At 38.3% G+C, this 18,338-nt stretch overlaps 1 protein-coding gene across 3 annotated transcripts in view; it reads right to left on the bottom strand.

Moving 5' to 3' along the window:
• LOC108696552 (Golgi integral membrane protein 4) overlaps nt 1-18,338 on the bottom strand; it is a 109,988-nt gene that overhangs the window by 34,930 nt on the left and 56,720 nt on the right. For all 3 annotated transcript variants that reach the window (XM_041569357.1, XM_041569356.1, XM_018226024.2), the window contains 5 exons: nt 11,735-11,809; nt 10,389-10,438; nt 8,373-8,426; nt 4,158-4,308; nt 2,742-2,824 (listed from right to left, as the gene is read on the bottom strand). In XM_041569357.1, coding sequence (XP_041425291.1) covers nt 2,742-2,824; nt 4,158-4,308; nt 8,373-8,426; nt 10,389-10,438; nt 11,735-11,809 — 413 coding nt within the window. The remainder of the gene's footprint in view (nt 1-2,741; nt 2,825-4,157; nt 4,309-8,372; nt 8,427-10,388; nt 10,439-11,734; nt 11,810-18,338) is intronic.

Genomic DNA, 18,338 nt, shown 5'->3' with positions numbered 1-18,338 from the left:
TAATGTAGAAGCTTAGGGTCCTTGTTGGATAAGTATATACAGGTATAACATGTACAAAATATACAGAGGTTTCAGCTGGGCATAAGAAAAGCAGGGAGTGAAGGAAGGGATCAATACTGATACATATGGAAAGGATTACAGAGACAACGAGACATGCTAGAATATGGGGCTGATTAGATTCAATTTAGAATGCTGTATGAATTGCGAGGATTTTGAGCAGTGAGCCAGGGAGGTCACCAAGCAGTAGGTGCACTGACAAAACAGAGGAGACTATTGGCTTCCAGTAGATGCATGAATAGGAAGGTGCAAAGCATCAAAGATCACATGAATAAACCAACCAAAGGAGAGAAAAATGAAATGAGCTGCTGCTTGCAATGAAAACCAATTGCAAATTAACTTACTCTCTAAATCATGAGTAAAGTTAATTTAAAGGCGAACCACCCCTTTAAGTATTTCCAGTCTCTATACCAGTGGTTGACAGACCTTTTCAGTTCAAGATATCTAGCCTTTGGTTAGGTCACCCTTTGAAGGTCAGGGCAGACATTGAAAATTATTGGTGCATCAGTCACTCACCATATAACATCACGGGAAGAAAATACATATACACCCCAAATCTCACCTTAACTGACCTTCAGCCTCAGCTTTCAGGTGTAACCAGGAGAATATCAGAACATTTTTCCCAAATCTCACCCTAACTGGTCTTCAGGCTGAGTTCAGCTCCACCAGGGGTGCAAGAACCAAAGTCTGGAAACTACTGCTCTAGATCTGGATTATAATGTTCCCTTATAATTTCTGTTACATCATGTGCAAAACAATTTTGGAGTGCCCTTCTCAATAGTATGCATAGATTAACCCAAGTACGTATGTGACCTGTAGGGAGCCCATAATGGAAATTGTGCATCTGGCTTTTCTTAGCTGCCAATTCAGCTTCTGCAAACAGAGCACCTTCCCTATTGTGTGTCATAACATGGCACAACCCTATCATATTCTATATTACCCAAGATTATTTAATACATATAATTCTCTCACTATTCCTTAATCTGCTGCTGTTTAATACATTCATTTTCTCTTTTTGTTTCCCGTTTTCTTCTTCTCTGCTTTTCTCTATAACCCTCTCTGATGCCTCCACCTTCTTTATCTGTTTAACACTACTCTAGCTCTTCTCTACTTCTCTCCCAGAAATCTTTCCTCTCCTTTTATCTTGTATTTATACTATATTTTATATTACCTCTGCATTTTATTTGCATGCAGAAGTGGAGAGGAGCAAAAGAACGTTTTGGGATTCACAACTCTTGCATCTCCACTGAGGGGATGCTATTTCACAGAAATAAAGAAGTGAAGGGGTGGCATCCCTGTGCACCCCTCCACAATTCAAGCACTGTTCAAGGGACCTCTGCCAACTGACTCCTAAATAACCTCGACAGGTTTTAGATAGTGTATTTTCAGATTCAAGCTATTTCCAGGGTGGGGTATAGTAAATCTCAAAAAAACAAACAAAAAACATTTAACCCAAAAAATCTATTTTTAACAAAAAAAAATAATCTCCAAAAATTTTCATGGAAAACACAACTTGATCGTTAATATACCTGCCCCTTAATGTAGATTTTCATTGTATAGTGGTGATCTGCTAAAGTCTTGTCCACTTTGCCAGACCCTCCAAAGCAGCAAGAGTAGGCATTTGAGGGGGAAAGCCACCACGGCTCTACAACCAATAATACTAGGTTTGGGTTCAGGTCAGTCATGGACATGGTGGAAGTGCTGGACTTCAGCAACAGCGGGTGGGCATGATGCTGGATATCCCTTATACTGCCCTTTACCTGCTGTAGAGCTCCAATTCCCATTATCTTTAGCCAGTTGTTGTCTGTAAGTCATGGAAGCTGAACTTCTGCAGCAATAGAGCAAAACATGCCCCCGGGCAGAGTCCCTTTCCGTCTCACCTCAGCAGCATTCCAGTGTACATCACAGAGGGCTGTACATGAGCTGTACCTCACTATTATTCTTACAGCAGATCTCTACTAAACATGTATTTTTAGCCCTGAAGCGTGACTGCCTAGGATTTAAGGTTGCATTCATCTCCTTTTTTCCAGCTAAAGCTCCTGTGAGAGTTATGAAACTGTAGAAAGTGTCTGGCTTGCAAGCGCCAAGGTCACAAAATAAATGATTTATTAAAGGAGATGCGCTACCCTGCTGAGTTCTGATGATGGGTTTGTGACCTACTTTAGTGTCTGGTACAATAGGGGCAATGTGACTGGCAGGCTGAGCGCTGAGAAAATCTCAGCATTTCTGAGGGCTCTTTGGGGAAAAGAGAAAATCCACACAGTATTTCAACTCTCTATAAATACAGTTGTACAAATGAGTATACTGATTTACTTGTAGCTGATTGTGCTAGTTATAACTTATATACATGCAAACATAATCTATTTAGTAAAATTTTGATTAGTTGTAATGGGTTTAAAAATGTAGGCATTATGTGAATTTTCTCCACTGTGCTTCCTATTCTATATGTACTCTGGATTCTCCGCTTGTCCTGAAATGAAATATTTAAATGACTCAAATTGACAGACTCCATTTTCAACTGCAACAACTATCATCTTTCTGGCATTTGCGAAAGCAGTCACTAAATTAGATTTTGAGAATTGCACTTCTTTATGCCTGTTCCCATCAAGTCTCCCTGCTAAATATGAAATACACAATTCCTGAGTTAATCGCTCAAACCATTATAATCATTGGATTCCTTCTACCTGTGCATTGCGGAGCTGCGTGTGGACATCGTTATGAGCCTTCCTGAGGAGCTTGCTTTCTTCACGCAGCTTAAGTATTGTATCTGTAAATAAGGTAAAGCAACTCAGTAAGGAAGAGCAAAAAAAAAAAGTCATACATGTTTTATATTGTAGTGAGTGCTTGAAACAGCAATGTGTATTCATTCCACCCTCTTAGGTCTATGGTACATGAGAGGCTTGTCCACCACTGCCATTTGGCAAACCCCCTTTGTCTGACTCTGTCACATATTATGATAGTAATTAATAAAAGTGGCTTATTTGTTCCCATATCAGTATTGGACTGTCTACCACAGTACCAAAAATCTCCTAGTGTGCCCAGGCTATAGTGCACTCTAACCTTGGTGAACTTCCATCATCCCATGGAGAACTTCCGTCAGCCTATCCTTATAAAAATGGATACCATTTTGCACTATCACCCATATGTATTAAAATGCACTGGAGCAGTAACCCATAGCAACCAATACGATGTTTGCTTTTAAACAGGGGACCAGTAAATGCTACCTACTGATTGGTCACTATAGGTTACTGCTCCTGGGCAAACTTAGTGCCTTTTATTACATAACCCCGTAAATATATATAGTTACTGTGAGTGTGGGCCCAAGGGGTCAGGTTCTTCACTGGGTCTAAAGAAAGCAGTCCTATGGTCGAATCAGTGAAGTAGACAAACATCTAAGATGAAGGTCATGTGAAATAATTGGTCCATCTAGGCTGTTTAATCACACAGATATGGGATCCGTTATCCAGAAACAAGTTAACCAGAAAGCTCCAAATTAAGGAAAAGCCATATCCCATAGAATCCATTTTATCCAAATAATTACATTTTTTTTTAAATTATTTCCCTTTTCCCTGTAATAATAAAACGGTAATAAAACAGTACCTTGTACTTGATCCAAGCTAAGACATAATTAATCATTAAAGCCAGTTTATTGGGTTTGTTTAATGTTTACATGATTTTCTAGTAGACTTAACATATGAAGATCCAAATTACCGAACCCCAGGTTCCAAGCATTCTAGATAACAAGGCCCATACCTGTATATCCATGTAGAATTCACAAAATATTCTGCAGTGGCAGGGCAACCGAATATCTACATGCCATTACTACATTCATCAAGAAGGGGCTGGATGGCTTTTTAGCAAGTAAGGAAATATAGGGCTATTAAAAACAGTTCTTAGTACAAGGCCCAATTGCCATCTTGGAGTCAGGAAGGAATTATTTACCTCTGAGGCAAATTATAGAGGCTTCAGAATGTGCTTCTTTGGATCAACTAGCTTTCTATGTTACCTCTGGGATTTTAATGCTGCAAATTTCCACAGAGCAATCCCTTAAATGTTTAAATCCAAGGCTATTTCATGTTCATTAAGAGCAAAATAGTTACCTTGCAGCCCAAGCATCTCCTTCTCCTTGTCCCTCTGCACCTGAGAAAGTCTCTGACCGTGGGTCTCTAGTGCTTTGCGATGTTCCAGCTTCAGATTGCTGTGCTCATTTTGCAGATCTGAGAACTGCTTCTTAAGGTCATCGTGCTGGTTCTAAAGCCCAAGACAGAACAGAGAAATAGTTTTTAGTTTCATGCTGGAACCAATCAATTTCTCTTTTCCTGGAAAAGTCTTTAATGAGCTGCGATTCAATTTTCAATAAGAATTTTTGATGCTGTTTATTTCAAGAGTGTGACTTCTTATTGCTAAAATCAAATTACACCAAGGAAAACATGACCTGTTTCATTACATAACCAGCCAATGAGAAATCTAGCAGATACAAAGAACATTATCTAAGCTCATTCTATATAATGGACAAGTTGTAACAAAAGGAACTCACAAAACAAAAAGAGAATAAATATACCCTTTAGTAAAAATATATTTAACATAATTCGCTATATGTTGTAAGATAGTTTTGTTCCCATGATCCTAGCCTGATATCAAAGAAAACATTTAACAGACAGTTAAAGGGGTTGTTTACCTTTGAGTTAACTTTTAGTAACATGTAGAGAGTGATATTCTGAGGCAATTTGCAATTATTTTTCATTTTTAATAACTTGTGTTTTTTGAGTTATTTAGCTTTTTATTCAGCAGCTCTCCGTTTTGCAATTTCTGGTTGCTAGGGTCCAAATTTCCTTAGAAACCATTCGTTGATTTAAATAAGAGACTGGAATATGAATAGGAGAAAGTCTGAATAGAAAGATGAGTAAGTAAAAAGTAGCAATAACAATACATTTGTAGCCTTACAGAGCATTTATTTTTTTAGACAGGGGTCAGTGACCCCCATTTGAAAGCTCAAAAGAGTCAGAAGAAAAAGGCAAATTATTCAAACTATAAAAAATAAATAATGAAGACCAACTGAAAAGTTGTTTATGATTGGCCATTGTATAACATACTAAAGTTTAAATTAAAGGTAAACCACCCTTTCAGGCTCATTGGCCAATCATAGCCCACTTTCAACAGCCATGGGCCTAATCTTAACACTGATAATCCATTATATTTCTGAAACAACATAAGGAGTCAATTTCACTGATCCATCAGATACTAAAATCTAAATTCCACTGGGAAACAAGGATTTTGTTGTGTGTTCCAGACCCTTTAAAGGGGAACAAACCCCAACAAAAGTATTTATTTTTAGCAACTTTACAATGTACATTCATTACAAATTTTCAACGATTTTTAAGTTGTGATGAAAGCAGTCTTTGTGCCATTCTACACTGCTGCTTGTCACTACTGAAACAATGTAGCAGTAGCCAGCTCTCTTCCATTAATGGGGTATATTTATCAAACAGTGAAGTTAGAGAACACCACAGTCCGCTAAAGTGAAATACTGCCACTCTCCATTCATTTCTAGGATTTATAAAAGAGTATTTATCAATGGGTGAAAGTGAAAGTTCATCCTTTGATAAATAATCCTTTCAAAATCCCATAGAAATTAATGGAGAGAGGTGGTATTTCATGCTGTGTGTATTTCAATGTGTGCCGTCCTGGACCAATAGATAAACTCTGCCTGGTCTTCATAGGTTTCATATGATAATAGTTTTAGGGTAGACTGTGTCCTGTGTTTGGTGGTTCAGTGTTGTAGGTATTACTATTTGGCTCCTGTTTTCCAGTAAAAATGCAATCTAAAAGGTTACACTGTAACCAATTTTTAACCTGTTATTTTATTCACAAAAGATTTGATCACAAAAAGATGCACTGAAATTCCTCCCGCTATCGAGAATCTACTGAATATGCATGACACATCCCACCTTGATTACAAATCCAAAATGAATACATTATTTATACAGCATATCTATTACAATATGTTTACTTGGCAATTAAGAGGTATTTTAGGGTGAAACACTTGCCATTGTCGGGCAGCTTGTTCTATGGCTGCAGGAGGGAGAAAGGGATCTAAGAAGCATTCCTTTAGGAACTACATGTCACTTATAGCACAAAGAGTGACATTTGTAGCTAAATATCTCTTTCTGGAATAGTAAGTCACAAACGGGGGGGGGGATATATAATGGTTGTAAAAGATTTTCTGAGTAGCTGAAGCACAATAATGAATAGAGCCTGGGTATATATGACTTTTTAGTTGCATACTCACAGCATAGTTTACTGATTGCAGCAGTTCTAAATATTACAATCTCACCACTGGGAGGCAGTATGCAATACCTATGACTGTTGCAGCCTGTAACAGAAGATGTATTCACTTTGGTTGTGTTAACTCAGGCGTGGATTGGCAATCTGTGGGTTCTGGCATATGCTTTTAGTTGCCACAAATAGTCACTACATATTGGGCTGGTTGGGGCTGTTTTGGGCCTCTGTGTACTTTAAATGCCAGGATATATTTTTAAGTCCCAGTCTGGACTAGGTGTAGTTCAGCAAGTTCTGTAGAAAGTTCAATACATTGAAGACATTTGAACACATTATTTAACATGTGATTTTAAATTACTACACTATACATCCTTACCCTTCCCTATAGATTGGTGATTGCAAACAGTAGGTCTGTTCCACTAGAGGTGCTCAGACTAAAGGCTAGTAAGGAGATATTTAGGAAGAATGCCAAACTTCATCCTAATTAATAGTCAATTAGAGTAAGATTTGTGGTAAACACTTTGAATGGCAGTGACATCTACACATGACAGTAACCTTATTATGAGCTAAGCGGGCCCCAGAAATTAGGTCTCAAAATAGGGGACATAATCTAGAAAAGCCTGGCAACCACTGCAATAGATCAATTGTGAATGTGTGTGCAATTCCTGTACATGTAGCCTGTGGCTACAAAAGTTAGGTGTGCAGCTACAGTGCTCTATGGACTAATGTATCAGTGGACTGTAAACGCACAAAGAGCTGACAAATTAAGCAGGAGAGGTACAGTCTGAGGGTGTTCCAAGGCACCAGCACAATTCTGTCTATGTCAGATTGATTGAGTGATTGAAATATTGCTCAATTTTTGTACACTTAAAATCATTGTTGGTCAGTCCTTCTGGTTTCATAAAATTCCATAAAGCTGGTAAGGTAGTTGTTTTCTTTACCATGCTAATCTTCCTTATCACTATCACTAAGCTGTCTTGTCACTATTGTATAAGGGTCAGTCCACAAGAGCAGATTCGGGGAGATTAGTCACCCCAGCGACAAATCGCCCTTTTCTTTGGGGCAACAATCTCCCCGAACTGCCTTCCTTCTTTTAGCCTGCCCTCTGCTGGCTAAAATGAAAATCGTCTGCAGCAATGCACATGCGGTGCTTCGTTTTCCGAAGTTGCCCACTTCTTATTTCTCCGAATTGGCTCGTGTGGACTGACCCTTACAACATAAACAGATTCACAAAGGTCCCTGGATCAGTTATTCTGAAAGTCGAGTTTTACAGATAGCTAGAATCTCGAACTATTGTTTTTTTCCTATTTGACTCGATTTCATTAAAAATTAGAGGTTCATATATGGACTTGGCTAGGGCCATGTATACTGACAGTGAGTTGATAACTGGGGCATGTATGGTAAGAACTACAATTAGAAACACAAGTTTGCTGAGCAGAGAGGGATTCTGTGTTCAAGTTTATACAGTTTATACAAGGTCAATTGGCTTTTTATTATTATTTAGGATAGCTGGTAGCAGAGGGGCTTGTTTTGATGCCAAAGAAATTATGTAGGAAAGGCTAAAACTCCTTCCAACTCATGGAGTGCTGAATTCATAAAACCCTTGGTACCAAAGCGCTTACACAAACATCTTCTAACTGTAAGGGTACCCTAAGCCCAGGACTAACCTAGCCAGTTGTCATGACGACAGACTGATACCAGGGATAAGAAGATTCATTTTTATTGCACTAACTGATTGACAGCCCAGCTCCTGGCTTAGAGGATAAAAGAATTTGGACATCAGCGACCAATGGAACAGAACTTCAGGCTCTCACATTACATTGTGCATGCGAGTCATGACCTGAAATGTTATTTTATCTAATCCCAAATTCCTTCAGATGTTGAAGAATACTATAGTAGTTGTTTAGGGAAGGGGGTTATAGACAACCTGAAATAGAAGCTTAATTTGTGCTTTCGTTCAGTTTATATGGGCAATAAAAAAGAATAACCACAAAGAGTCTTTTCTATAATAAGAAATATTGTGTGTGGATTCTCACCTTGAGAATCTTGTTTTGTGAGCTGAGAGCCCCATAGCGATTCATGGAATCTTGCTGTAACAAGAAAGAAACATGTTATTAGGGTACAGAAGGTCATTAATTGGGTATCATAACTTCAAAAAAAAAAATGCAATGCTTTATTATCTCAGGTGGGAAGTCAACACTTACACAAACACAAAATAGATAGAAAACTCGTATAGTGCTATACTGTACACACTCCTGTATCCTGGGGATAAATACCTCTTTTAGATTAACAGAGAGGACACATTAGGGCTATTTAAAAGAAAAATAAATAGCTTATAGGCACAACTCAGCTGCTATCTATTCTCTTTTACATCAGCTGTTAACATGAAAGCAGGTTTCCTAGTTTGATCAGAACATTAGTTTTTTCCAATTTGCATAATGCTGAAACCAAAGCTGCCATTTTTCTTGTCTTGGTTATGTTACTGCATATAACGGAGAGGTTGTCCCCCGGGACTACAAAGCAGTGGAATGGCAATAAGTATTTACGGTAAATGCTCATTTACTGTTTTGGGTAGCCTTGCTTCTCTATAGTAGGGGACTGTTTACACTCTGCAGATAATAATCTATATATCTGTATCCTCTGTGTGGTATGGGAAGTATGAAAACTTCATAAGGCACACAGAATGTTTTTCAGACACCTGAAATTATAGAGAGTTTCTCAGATGCAGAAAAGGCAAGTACCGAATGTCAGGTGTTTCCTGTTCAAGAAAATAAGGTACCAGGTGGCACAGTTTTCAGATGACTAAAACCTGCCCCATGAGCAGTGAGCCTAACCGTTCAAAAGAACTGGTCAATAGTCTTCAACAGAGCCATCTAGTGGTCTGAAATAGTGCAGTCATGTTGAGGCCTGGAGAACTGTTATTAAAGGGGAACTCCACACAAGCATAACTTGAGCTTTTTGAAAAGTAAACATAATTTCAAGCAACTTTGCAATATACATCAATTAAAAAATATGCAGACTTTTCATGATTTTTAATGGATTGGAACAGTTCCCTAAGCCTAGCCCCCTGCTCTCCTGCTGATTTGTCTGACTACTTTGCTGATCTGTCTGACTACTGTTACTTTTTATCAGTAGCCATCACTCCAACTTGCAGTGCAGCAGTAAAGAGTCACTGCAGTTTATGAGAGCACAAGTCACTGGGGGCACCTGGGTATCTGGCAATATGTCTGTTATATGTAATTGTATATGTAATTTAATTAAATATAAAAAAATTAACTGATAACTTTTGAAAAAATTTTTTTTTCCCATGACAGTATCCCTTTAAGGGTAACAGTAGGCTGGAGCTGCCACTTTTAAAATGTATAAAATTTAATATCCCAGTTACAAGAGACAGTTTGCTACATGTTAAATGGCTCGGTTATATAAAAATAGTAAAAATAAGATCAACTGCAAATGGTTTTCTTTCTGGCAAATTTGTAGTTCTTTGGCTTGCTACATACCAGTGACCAAGTGCAAAATGAACAGCAGCTTGCTTGCCTCAGAGATTTGCAGTCCAAGTAAAATGGGCCATGTTAGTACTTATTGACCGATTGGCAGAGGCACAAGGTCAGATTCCTAAAATCAATATCAATGTATGTTTTTAGAACTAAGATGATACAATACATACTAGATAAGGTATGTTCTACAAGTTTCATCATTTGTCCAAGTGATCCTGCCTAACCTCTAGCTGGTCCAAAAAAAACATCTGAAGCAGTCAATAATTAACCTCGTAGGGAGAAAAAGATGCTTCCTGACCCCAAATGAGCAGCCATGCCCTGAATAAACCCTGTACTAAAATGTATTTGCAAATGATTGAATAAAAATAACTCTAAACTGCTAATCCCTATAATATAGTATACAAACAGCTTTATGAAACAACCCTACAAAAAGAAAAAGCTCAACTAACTGCCCCCATGTATTAGTATAACTTGTAATCTTAGCCACTGCCATCATAGCTGTGCCACATTCAGGCAGATGATTCCACAACAACCCTTTCAGGATGGAACTTGTACCTTCTCCTTGTTCAGAGCCTCCTGTGCTTCTAGTTTATAGACCAGAAAATCTGCAATGAAAAACAAAAAATGGCAATGATACATCGGTATCATTTTGACAAATATATTTAAATTCTTATTTGATGTTTAAATAAAACATATCAAAAGGGTAAAACACAATAAATCAAATCTGCACTATAGCTTAAAAAAACCTTTAACCTCGTTTCACTACATTAAAAAATGTAAAAAAAAAAAAGGGAAAATATGGAAGCACAAATGCTTTGGGGTAACGATCACTGCAGAATCAACTGCAGGTGCGCAGGATAACAGCAAAGCTGACCTATGTAAGGCCTTAACAGTAGCTGAAAGAATGGGAGATATCTCTAGGTGGAAACAATGCAGTTTTAAGCTGAATTTGCTTTTTCTTATCTATCAAGAACCTAGGTTACATTACTGAGGATATTTCACCAATGCTCCCACAACTTGTGATATTTAGGAGGGCAGTGTTGATTAGCTTTTGTAGTGTACATTAATGTTGTCCAGTTCCAAAATGTAAGAGTGATTGTTGGGGGTTTTATTTAATTACATAGATTTTGGGATGTAAAGAGGAACATAAATAACTGGCTGATCACCCTGCCAGACTACAGTGATTATGTTACTGACCAGACAAATTTTAGTGACCAGACACTGGGAAGGTCCATGACACTTATGATTTTATGCTGTCTTATATGGATCTGTTGTAAATCCCATGTGAGTAGATACATTGAATGAGATGTATAACATTTCAATGCAATTCTGTAATATGACTATATTTCACTTTCTGTGAGACACAGCAAGCTTTGACTTAATCAAATTAAATCTAGGACTGGCCACACAGTGCAACACAGCCCATCACATTCTCATAGACATAATCTAATTCAATCACCCAAGTATCTGAAGGGTAAATGTGGCTAAATGAGCCAGTATTCTCATAAGGAGATGTAGCGAGAGATAGAAAAATCAGCTCCGCTATTTAAAATTGTTCATCTAAGTGTAGAGAAAGGGGGGCTAACAAATATTGCTTTATTACATGAGACAGTACAGCCTGAGAAGGAAGAGATCATTATTCAGAACGCATTATCCCCTTCCCTTAGAACTGGAACCAAAAAAATGTCCTGTTATATTACATGGAACCTTCAGAATCAAAGGGCACATAGTTATTGAAAAGTAAGCAGTATGAGTAAAACGACTCCATACTTTTAAAGTTTTAATTAAATCAATATGAAACTTTTATTTTAACATACCGTACATACTATTTATTAAAACAATTAGTACTTGAAAGGGGAAGAAAACAAATAAAAAGTCAACCCAAACAAAAAACTACCAACCTTCTTTTGTCTTCTTGTGTTCACTCCTTTCTTTCTGCAAAGAACGTTCTAGCCTTGAGCGGTGTTCATAGACCACTGTCGGGAGAAAAATAAGGCATTAATTTGACTCAGGCGAGTTATATTGAGAGCCCAAGAACCAAAGCCACAATTCATCAGTTTTCCACTGATCCAAGTATAGAAAAGCTGTGACTTGCAATTATGCCTCTTGTGAGATGAAAGAGATTAGGCATTCATGAATTTAAAAATAAAAACACAATAATTTAATCATATAAAAACTCTGAAGCATAACCTGGCCTGGAATTAACTTGCTTCCTATTTTAGTCTCCAGGATTTCAACTGCATCCAGCAAGGCCACAGCTTTATATGAAGATTGTTTAATCTGTATTATACTGAAAATTGCCTCTACTTAAACACAAGTAGGGGAATATTTATCATGCTGTGTAAAACGAAATTCACTGAAAAAAACGTGTATAAAGCTGTGTAAAACAAATGCGAATTTATCAAGATGCCACTGTTATTTTACATTCCAGAGGAAGTCATTCTAAGGGGGATATACTGTGTAAAAAACCATCGAGATAATACACCACACAAATATCGCCAGGCTTTACCGTGTAAAAAACAGTGTAACATTTTTACACTTTTTTTCTTAGAGGGGGGGGGGCCCAGACCACAGGGTCTGCTTAGAGAGTAGCCATGACAAGTAGCTGCTACTAGTAGCTGTGTGTCTATTAGAATTGATAATGTCTGGTCCTGTCCTATAATGTTTAGCAGACTATAAATAGCCCAAAGGCTCTATAATTGATGTGGAGCCAAAGATGCCCCAAAGCAAAGCTTTATTATACTTAGACAGGGAATTTGCATCAAGTAGCCAAAAGTGCTTCCAGCTGAAGCTCAATTTACTTTACAAGTCACTAGAGGACAAGTTGGGTGAGGCTGTGTTTCTTCAAAATGAAAACTTCATGTGCAGATCCATAAAAAAAAAATCCTCTTTTCTCAGAAAGGAGAAAATAATTAATTTTACATTCCAGGTTGGACAGAGGAAGACTAGAAAGGCAAATGAAAAAAATAATCCCCTGTGAGGTTGAGTCTACAAGGAATGGTATCATTTATTTATGTAGCTTTCTTTTAGGTTAGGAAATACAATAAAGTTTGAATTTGCCCTCCTGACAGTACGGGAGCATTTGATGTACAGCTCAATTCTATTACAATAGGTGCGCTTTTATCACTTGTAAAGGGAAAAAAATCAGGTTGATATAAAAGTTTTTGTGTATGTATACATTTTGTTACAGATCAGAAAAGAATACTGTTGTCAGAATAAAAATGGGTAACTGATGCCTAAAAAAAAAGGTTCCATATTGTAAAACATGCATTTTAAACAACGAGAGAAAACTGGTCAATACACAGGCCAATATTTTCTAACTCTGCCACTCCTGACCAGACTTATTGCTCCATTTATGGGGCCAATGGATGTCTTGGGAGAACATACATTAGGGAGGGGTAGCAAAAATGAATATACATAAAATAAAGAAACCAATTATGTGGGGATATAAAGCTACACATCCAGATGTATAAATCATATGAAATAGCTGTATTTCACTAACTGTTCAGTAGTACTGTTTCATGTTTCTACAGATATGGGATCTGTTATCCAGAATGCTTGGGACCTGGCGTTTTACGGATAACCAATCTTTCCATAATTTCGATCTTCATACTTAACTCTACCAGAAAATCATTTAAACATTAAATAACCCCAATAGATTGGTTTTGCTTCCAATAAGAATTCATTATATCTTAGTTTGGATCAAGTACAAGGTACTGGTTTATTATTACAGAGAAAAAGGACATTTTCAAACAATTATTTGGAGAAAATGGAGTCTATGGGAAATGACCTTTCCGTAATTTGGAGCTTTCTGGATAAGATCCCATACCTATATTTGTTTTACTTACTAATAAAAGACATGAAATCTGATATCATGCATTTGTTTTAGCAACTTTAATCTGACTGTCTCAGAAAGAATTGAGCTAAAAAAAAATAATAAAATGAGCCCAACATGATTGTCCTGGGATGAAAAATAACTGCCTTCCATAATAAGTTAGATGGCCTGCGTTCTCTAAGCACTAGTTATAGATGAAATAAATACTTGCATTTTTGTGGTCAGACCTTTGGTTGGTCGCCAAATAAATGTGCTCAAGAAAGAGCTGACACCCATAGAAAAATATATAATTAGCAGATAAATTGCAGGAGATGCAACTGGGTTATTTCCCACACTTGGGGGAGTCTGTTTTATAAAGCGGTGTTATAAAATGGCATTGAAATACACTGAAACAGTGTTCCATGTAGAACACTGGCTTAAAATATTGGGGGGGGGGGGCAGAGGGTGGGTATGGAGCCACTCAGGTCCGGACTGAGAATTAAAATAGTCCCTAGCATTTCAGGTACACAGAGGCCCAATCAGCCTACATAGAGGCCCAATCTGCCCCCACCAGCCCACTAAATACTGACTTTCTATGGGACCTTATAGCAGCCCCTCTTGCATTTGCCAGAACACACAGATTGCCAGTCCGGGCCTGGAGCCACTCATGGAGCCCACAGGAGGAAATCTGGAGGAATTCGGGAGGGTATAAATGAGTGAGTATATGCAGATCTAGGTAGGGTTGCCACATGTCCGGTTTTGACCCGGACAGCCCGGTATTTTGAAGGGCTGCCCGGGTCAAAACTTCCTGCCCAGTTTTCCAAATAAGGAAAACCGGGCAGGATTCCCTTGAATCGAAACGGCGATCAGCCAATCGCCGCGTCATAGCCCGCCCCTGACATCATAGCCACTCCCATCTACATCACTGCCCGCCCACTTTTGTCATGGCCCCGCCCCCTGCCCGGTCTCAGACGCACGGAAATGTGCCAACCCTAGGTCTAGGAGATTGCAGCCAGGTCGAGCTGCAAAAGCATATTGATCTCCAGTTTCCCCACGGATGTAAAACCATGCAGTGTAATTACTTTAAGCAACAGAATGGAAAGTTCTGGCATACAAGAGTAAGCACTATAAAAACTAGGGATGCACCGAATGCAGGATTCAGTTTGGGTTTCGGCCAGGATTCTGCCTTTTTCTGCAGGATTCTGATTCAGCGAATCCTAATGCCCGGCTGAAAAAAATCAGAGTTTGCATAAGCAAATTAGAGGCAGGGATGGAAAATCGCATTACTTTTTGCCACAAAACAAGGAAGTAAAAAATGTTTTCCCCTTCCAACCCCTAATTTACATATGCAAATTAGGATTTGTTTCGGTATTCGGCCGAATCTTTCGCAAAGGATTCGGGGGTTCGACCGAATCCAAAGAAGTGGATTTGGTGCATCCCTAATAAAAACCACTGTTGAAAGCCTCCACTTCACAGCAGAAACTCTGTGCCATTTGTATCTGCACCGCTAACTTATATGGGTTCTGTTAGTTTTAATGCATTGTAACATAACGGCATTATCCCTCTTATTTATATATACCATGAATGATTAGTTTTAGTTTTCTAAATATGGCCTAAAGAATTTGTAGAATGAGGTACTGAAGCCTTAAAAGAACAGTGACATCAAAAAATAAAAGTGTTTTAAGGTAATAAAAATATAATGCAGTGTTGCCCTGCAGTGGTAAAACTGCTGTGTTTGCTTCAGAAACACTACAATAGTTCATACTTATAAGCTGCTGTGTAGCAATGGGGGCAGCCATTCAAAGGAGAAAAGGCTCAGGTTACACAGCCAGATAACTCCATTATGTTCTACAGAGCTTATCTATTTTCATTACTTTAAAACAATAACAATTTTTGGTGTTACTGTTCCTTTAATTACAGGTATAGGATGCATTATCCAGAATGTTTGGGACCTGGGGTTTCTGGATAAGGGATCTTTCTGTAATTTGGATTGCCATAACTCCAGCATTCTAAAAACAAAAAAAATTTAAACTTGCAGCCCTTAGGGGAAACAGAGTAATTTGGCTGTCGAGCAGTAGCACCCGTCTAGTCTATGGGCCATTTATGAGCATTTAGTTACATTTAATATGCAATATAGACTCACAACCATGCAGCTATGTGGCATCCACTTTTCCAGGCAACTACAGGTGTGGGATCCATTATCCTGAAACTATTTATCAAGAAAGCTCCAAATTACGGGATGGCCATCTCCCATAGACTTGATTTTATCCACATTTTTTTAAAAATAATGGCCTTTTTCACTGTAATAATAAAATAGTACCTTGTACTTGACCCAAACTAAGATATAAATAATACATATAGGAAGCAAAATCAGCCTATTGGGTTAACTTAATGTTTAAATGATTTTCTAGTAGACTTAAAGGGAACCCGTCACCCAAAAATTATTCCATATCCTATTTTATCATGTTAGTCAAGCAAAATAAATTTTAATTACACTGTATAAATTATTTGAATCTTGTTTCCATCAGTCTGGGAACTCATAATTTTAGCAAGCAGGCAGGAGCCACTTTGTGAACACTGTTATCAAGACAAGCCTTGCATCATCTCAAAATCTTGTTTGTGCACCAGAAAAGGGACCTGATGTCCATCCCCATGCCTTGGCTACACAATTGAATGGTTAAGAGAACTGGGGGAATGTGGGGAGAGCAGTGATATGTTGGAAGTGCTGAATAGAAAGTGAAAGTAATTGCCTGCCCCGCCTGTATGCCTAATGGAGGCTTCCGACGGGTCTTCCCGATCGATATCTGGCCACGATATCGATCGGGAAGGTTTGATTTCTTACCCGACCGACCTGTCGGAGCCTCTTGGCGCATCGTAATTCGATCATTCGGCCATACCCAACATTCGAATTACCCCCGATATAGCCATGCTGTTAGTGGCATATCAGGGAAAGATCCGCTCGTTTGGCGATGTCGCCAAACGAGCGGATCTTTGAGTCTATGGCCACCTTAAGGCATAGAGCAGGGGCAGGCAATACTTGATTGACAGCTGAGATTTTTAAATGAGTTTAAGAAAAAAAAAATTTGGATTCATGTTTTATTTGAAAAGGACTTTTATTATAAAGCTTTTTATGTCTGGGTGACAGGTCCACTTTAAGGTGTGAATATCCAAATTATTGTAAGATCTGTTATCCGGAAAACCCCAGGTCCCAAGCATTCTACATAACAGGTCCCATACCTGTATTGCCTAACAGGTACTGACACTAGAGCTTAAAAGGGGTGGTTCGCCTTTAACGTTAACTTTCAGTATGTTATAGAATGGCTAATTCAAAGTAACTTTTCAAATGGCCTTCATTTTTTTCTTTTTTTATAGTTGAATTCTTTGCCTTCTTCTTCTGACTCATTCCAGCTTTCAAATGGTGGTCACTGACCCCATCTAAAAATACAAATGATCTGTAAGGCCAAACATTTTTTGTTATGGCTACTTTTTACTACTCATCTTTCTAATCAGGCCCTGCCCTACTTGTATTCTAGTCTCTTATTCAGATCAATGCTTGGTTGCTCTGGTTATTTGGACCGTAGCAACCAGGTTGGGGAAATTGCAAACTGGAGAGCTGCTAAATAAAAAGCTAAATAGCTCACAAACCACACATAAAACAAAGAAACATTGCAAAATGTGAATTAAACCAAACAAGGGCTTATTTACAATCACAGCCGTAACTGCAGTCATGCAAAAATGGACATAACTTGTTGTGCACATTGGTGCCATTCATTGAAGGTACTTGGGTCAAAGTAAAAAAAACATAGCAAATTGCATCTGAAATTGCACTTTGTCCACTGTACTTGTGGTTGCATTTGAAACCTAAACAGTCTCTTTAGTTTTTAGAAAAAAACGTAATTTTATGAAGGAATTCAGTACGCTGTCTATTCGAAGGACTTCCGGGAAATTAAAGGAAAACTATACCCCCCAAACAATGTAGGTCTCTATTAAAAGATACTGAGTAAAACAGCTCATGTGTAAAACCCTGCTTCATGTAAATGAACCATAATCATAATAATATACTTTTCTAGTAGTATGTGCCATTGGGTAATCATAAATAGAAAATTGCCATTTTAAAAAATAAGGGCCGCCCCCTGAGATCGTAAGATTCACTGTGCACACATACAAACCACATGTAAGGTCACATGAGCCAATTAACAGACAGAGTTCTGCCTTTTGCTTCCTCACTTCTTCCTGTTACAGTTAGTGTTGTAGTATTTCTGGTCAGGTGATCTCTGAGGCAGCACAGATAGAGTCACGAAAAAGAAGAATTCCTACCATACTTACCGTAATTCTCTTTTCCTGGCCACTCTCCATATTAGCATTACATACGGGGATTCCCCGTCCCCGCCCCCTGACCAGATAGTCCCTCCCTCCTAAGCCTTTAAAAGGTACCCCTGGAGCACACTCACCTTGTCTAATAAAAAGCATCTGTACTCACAAAAAGGGGTGGGAAATGCTAATATGGAGAGTGGCCAGGAAAAGAGAATTACGGTAAGTATGGTAGGAATTCTTCTTTTTCCTGGCCACTCCATATTAGCATTACATACGGATGTATATAGCCATGTCCCTTAAGCAAGGGGTGGGTAAAAAAAAAATGAGAAGTAAAATTTCCACTAATATGCAAGGGTTTTATTGAGTCGTAAAGGCCA

This window comes from Xenopus laevis, chromosome 7L, assembly GCF_017654675.1.
Source record: "Xenopus laevis strain J_2021 chromosome 7L, Xenopus_laevis_v10.1, whole genome shotgun sequence".
NCBI classification, from domain to species: Eukaryota; Metazoa; Chordata; class Amphibia; order Anura; family Pipidae; genus Xenopus; species Xenopus laevis.
The sequence above is the reverse complement of the archived record's forward strand: the minus strand, read 5'-3'. Positions and strand labels throughout refer to the sequence as shown.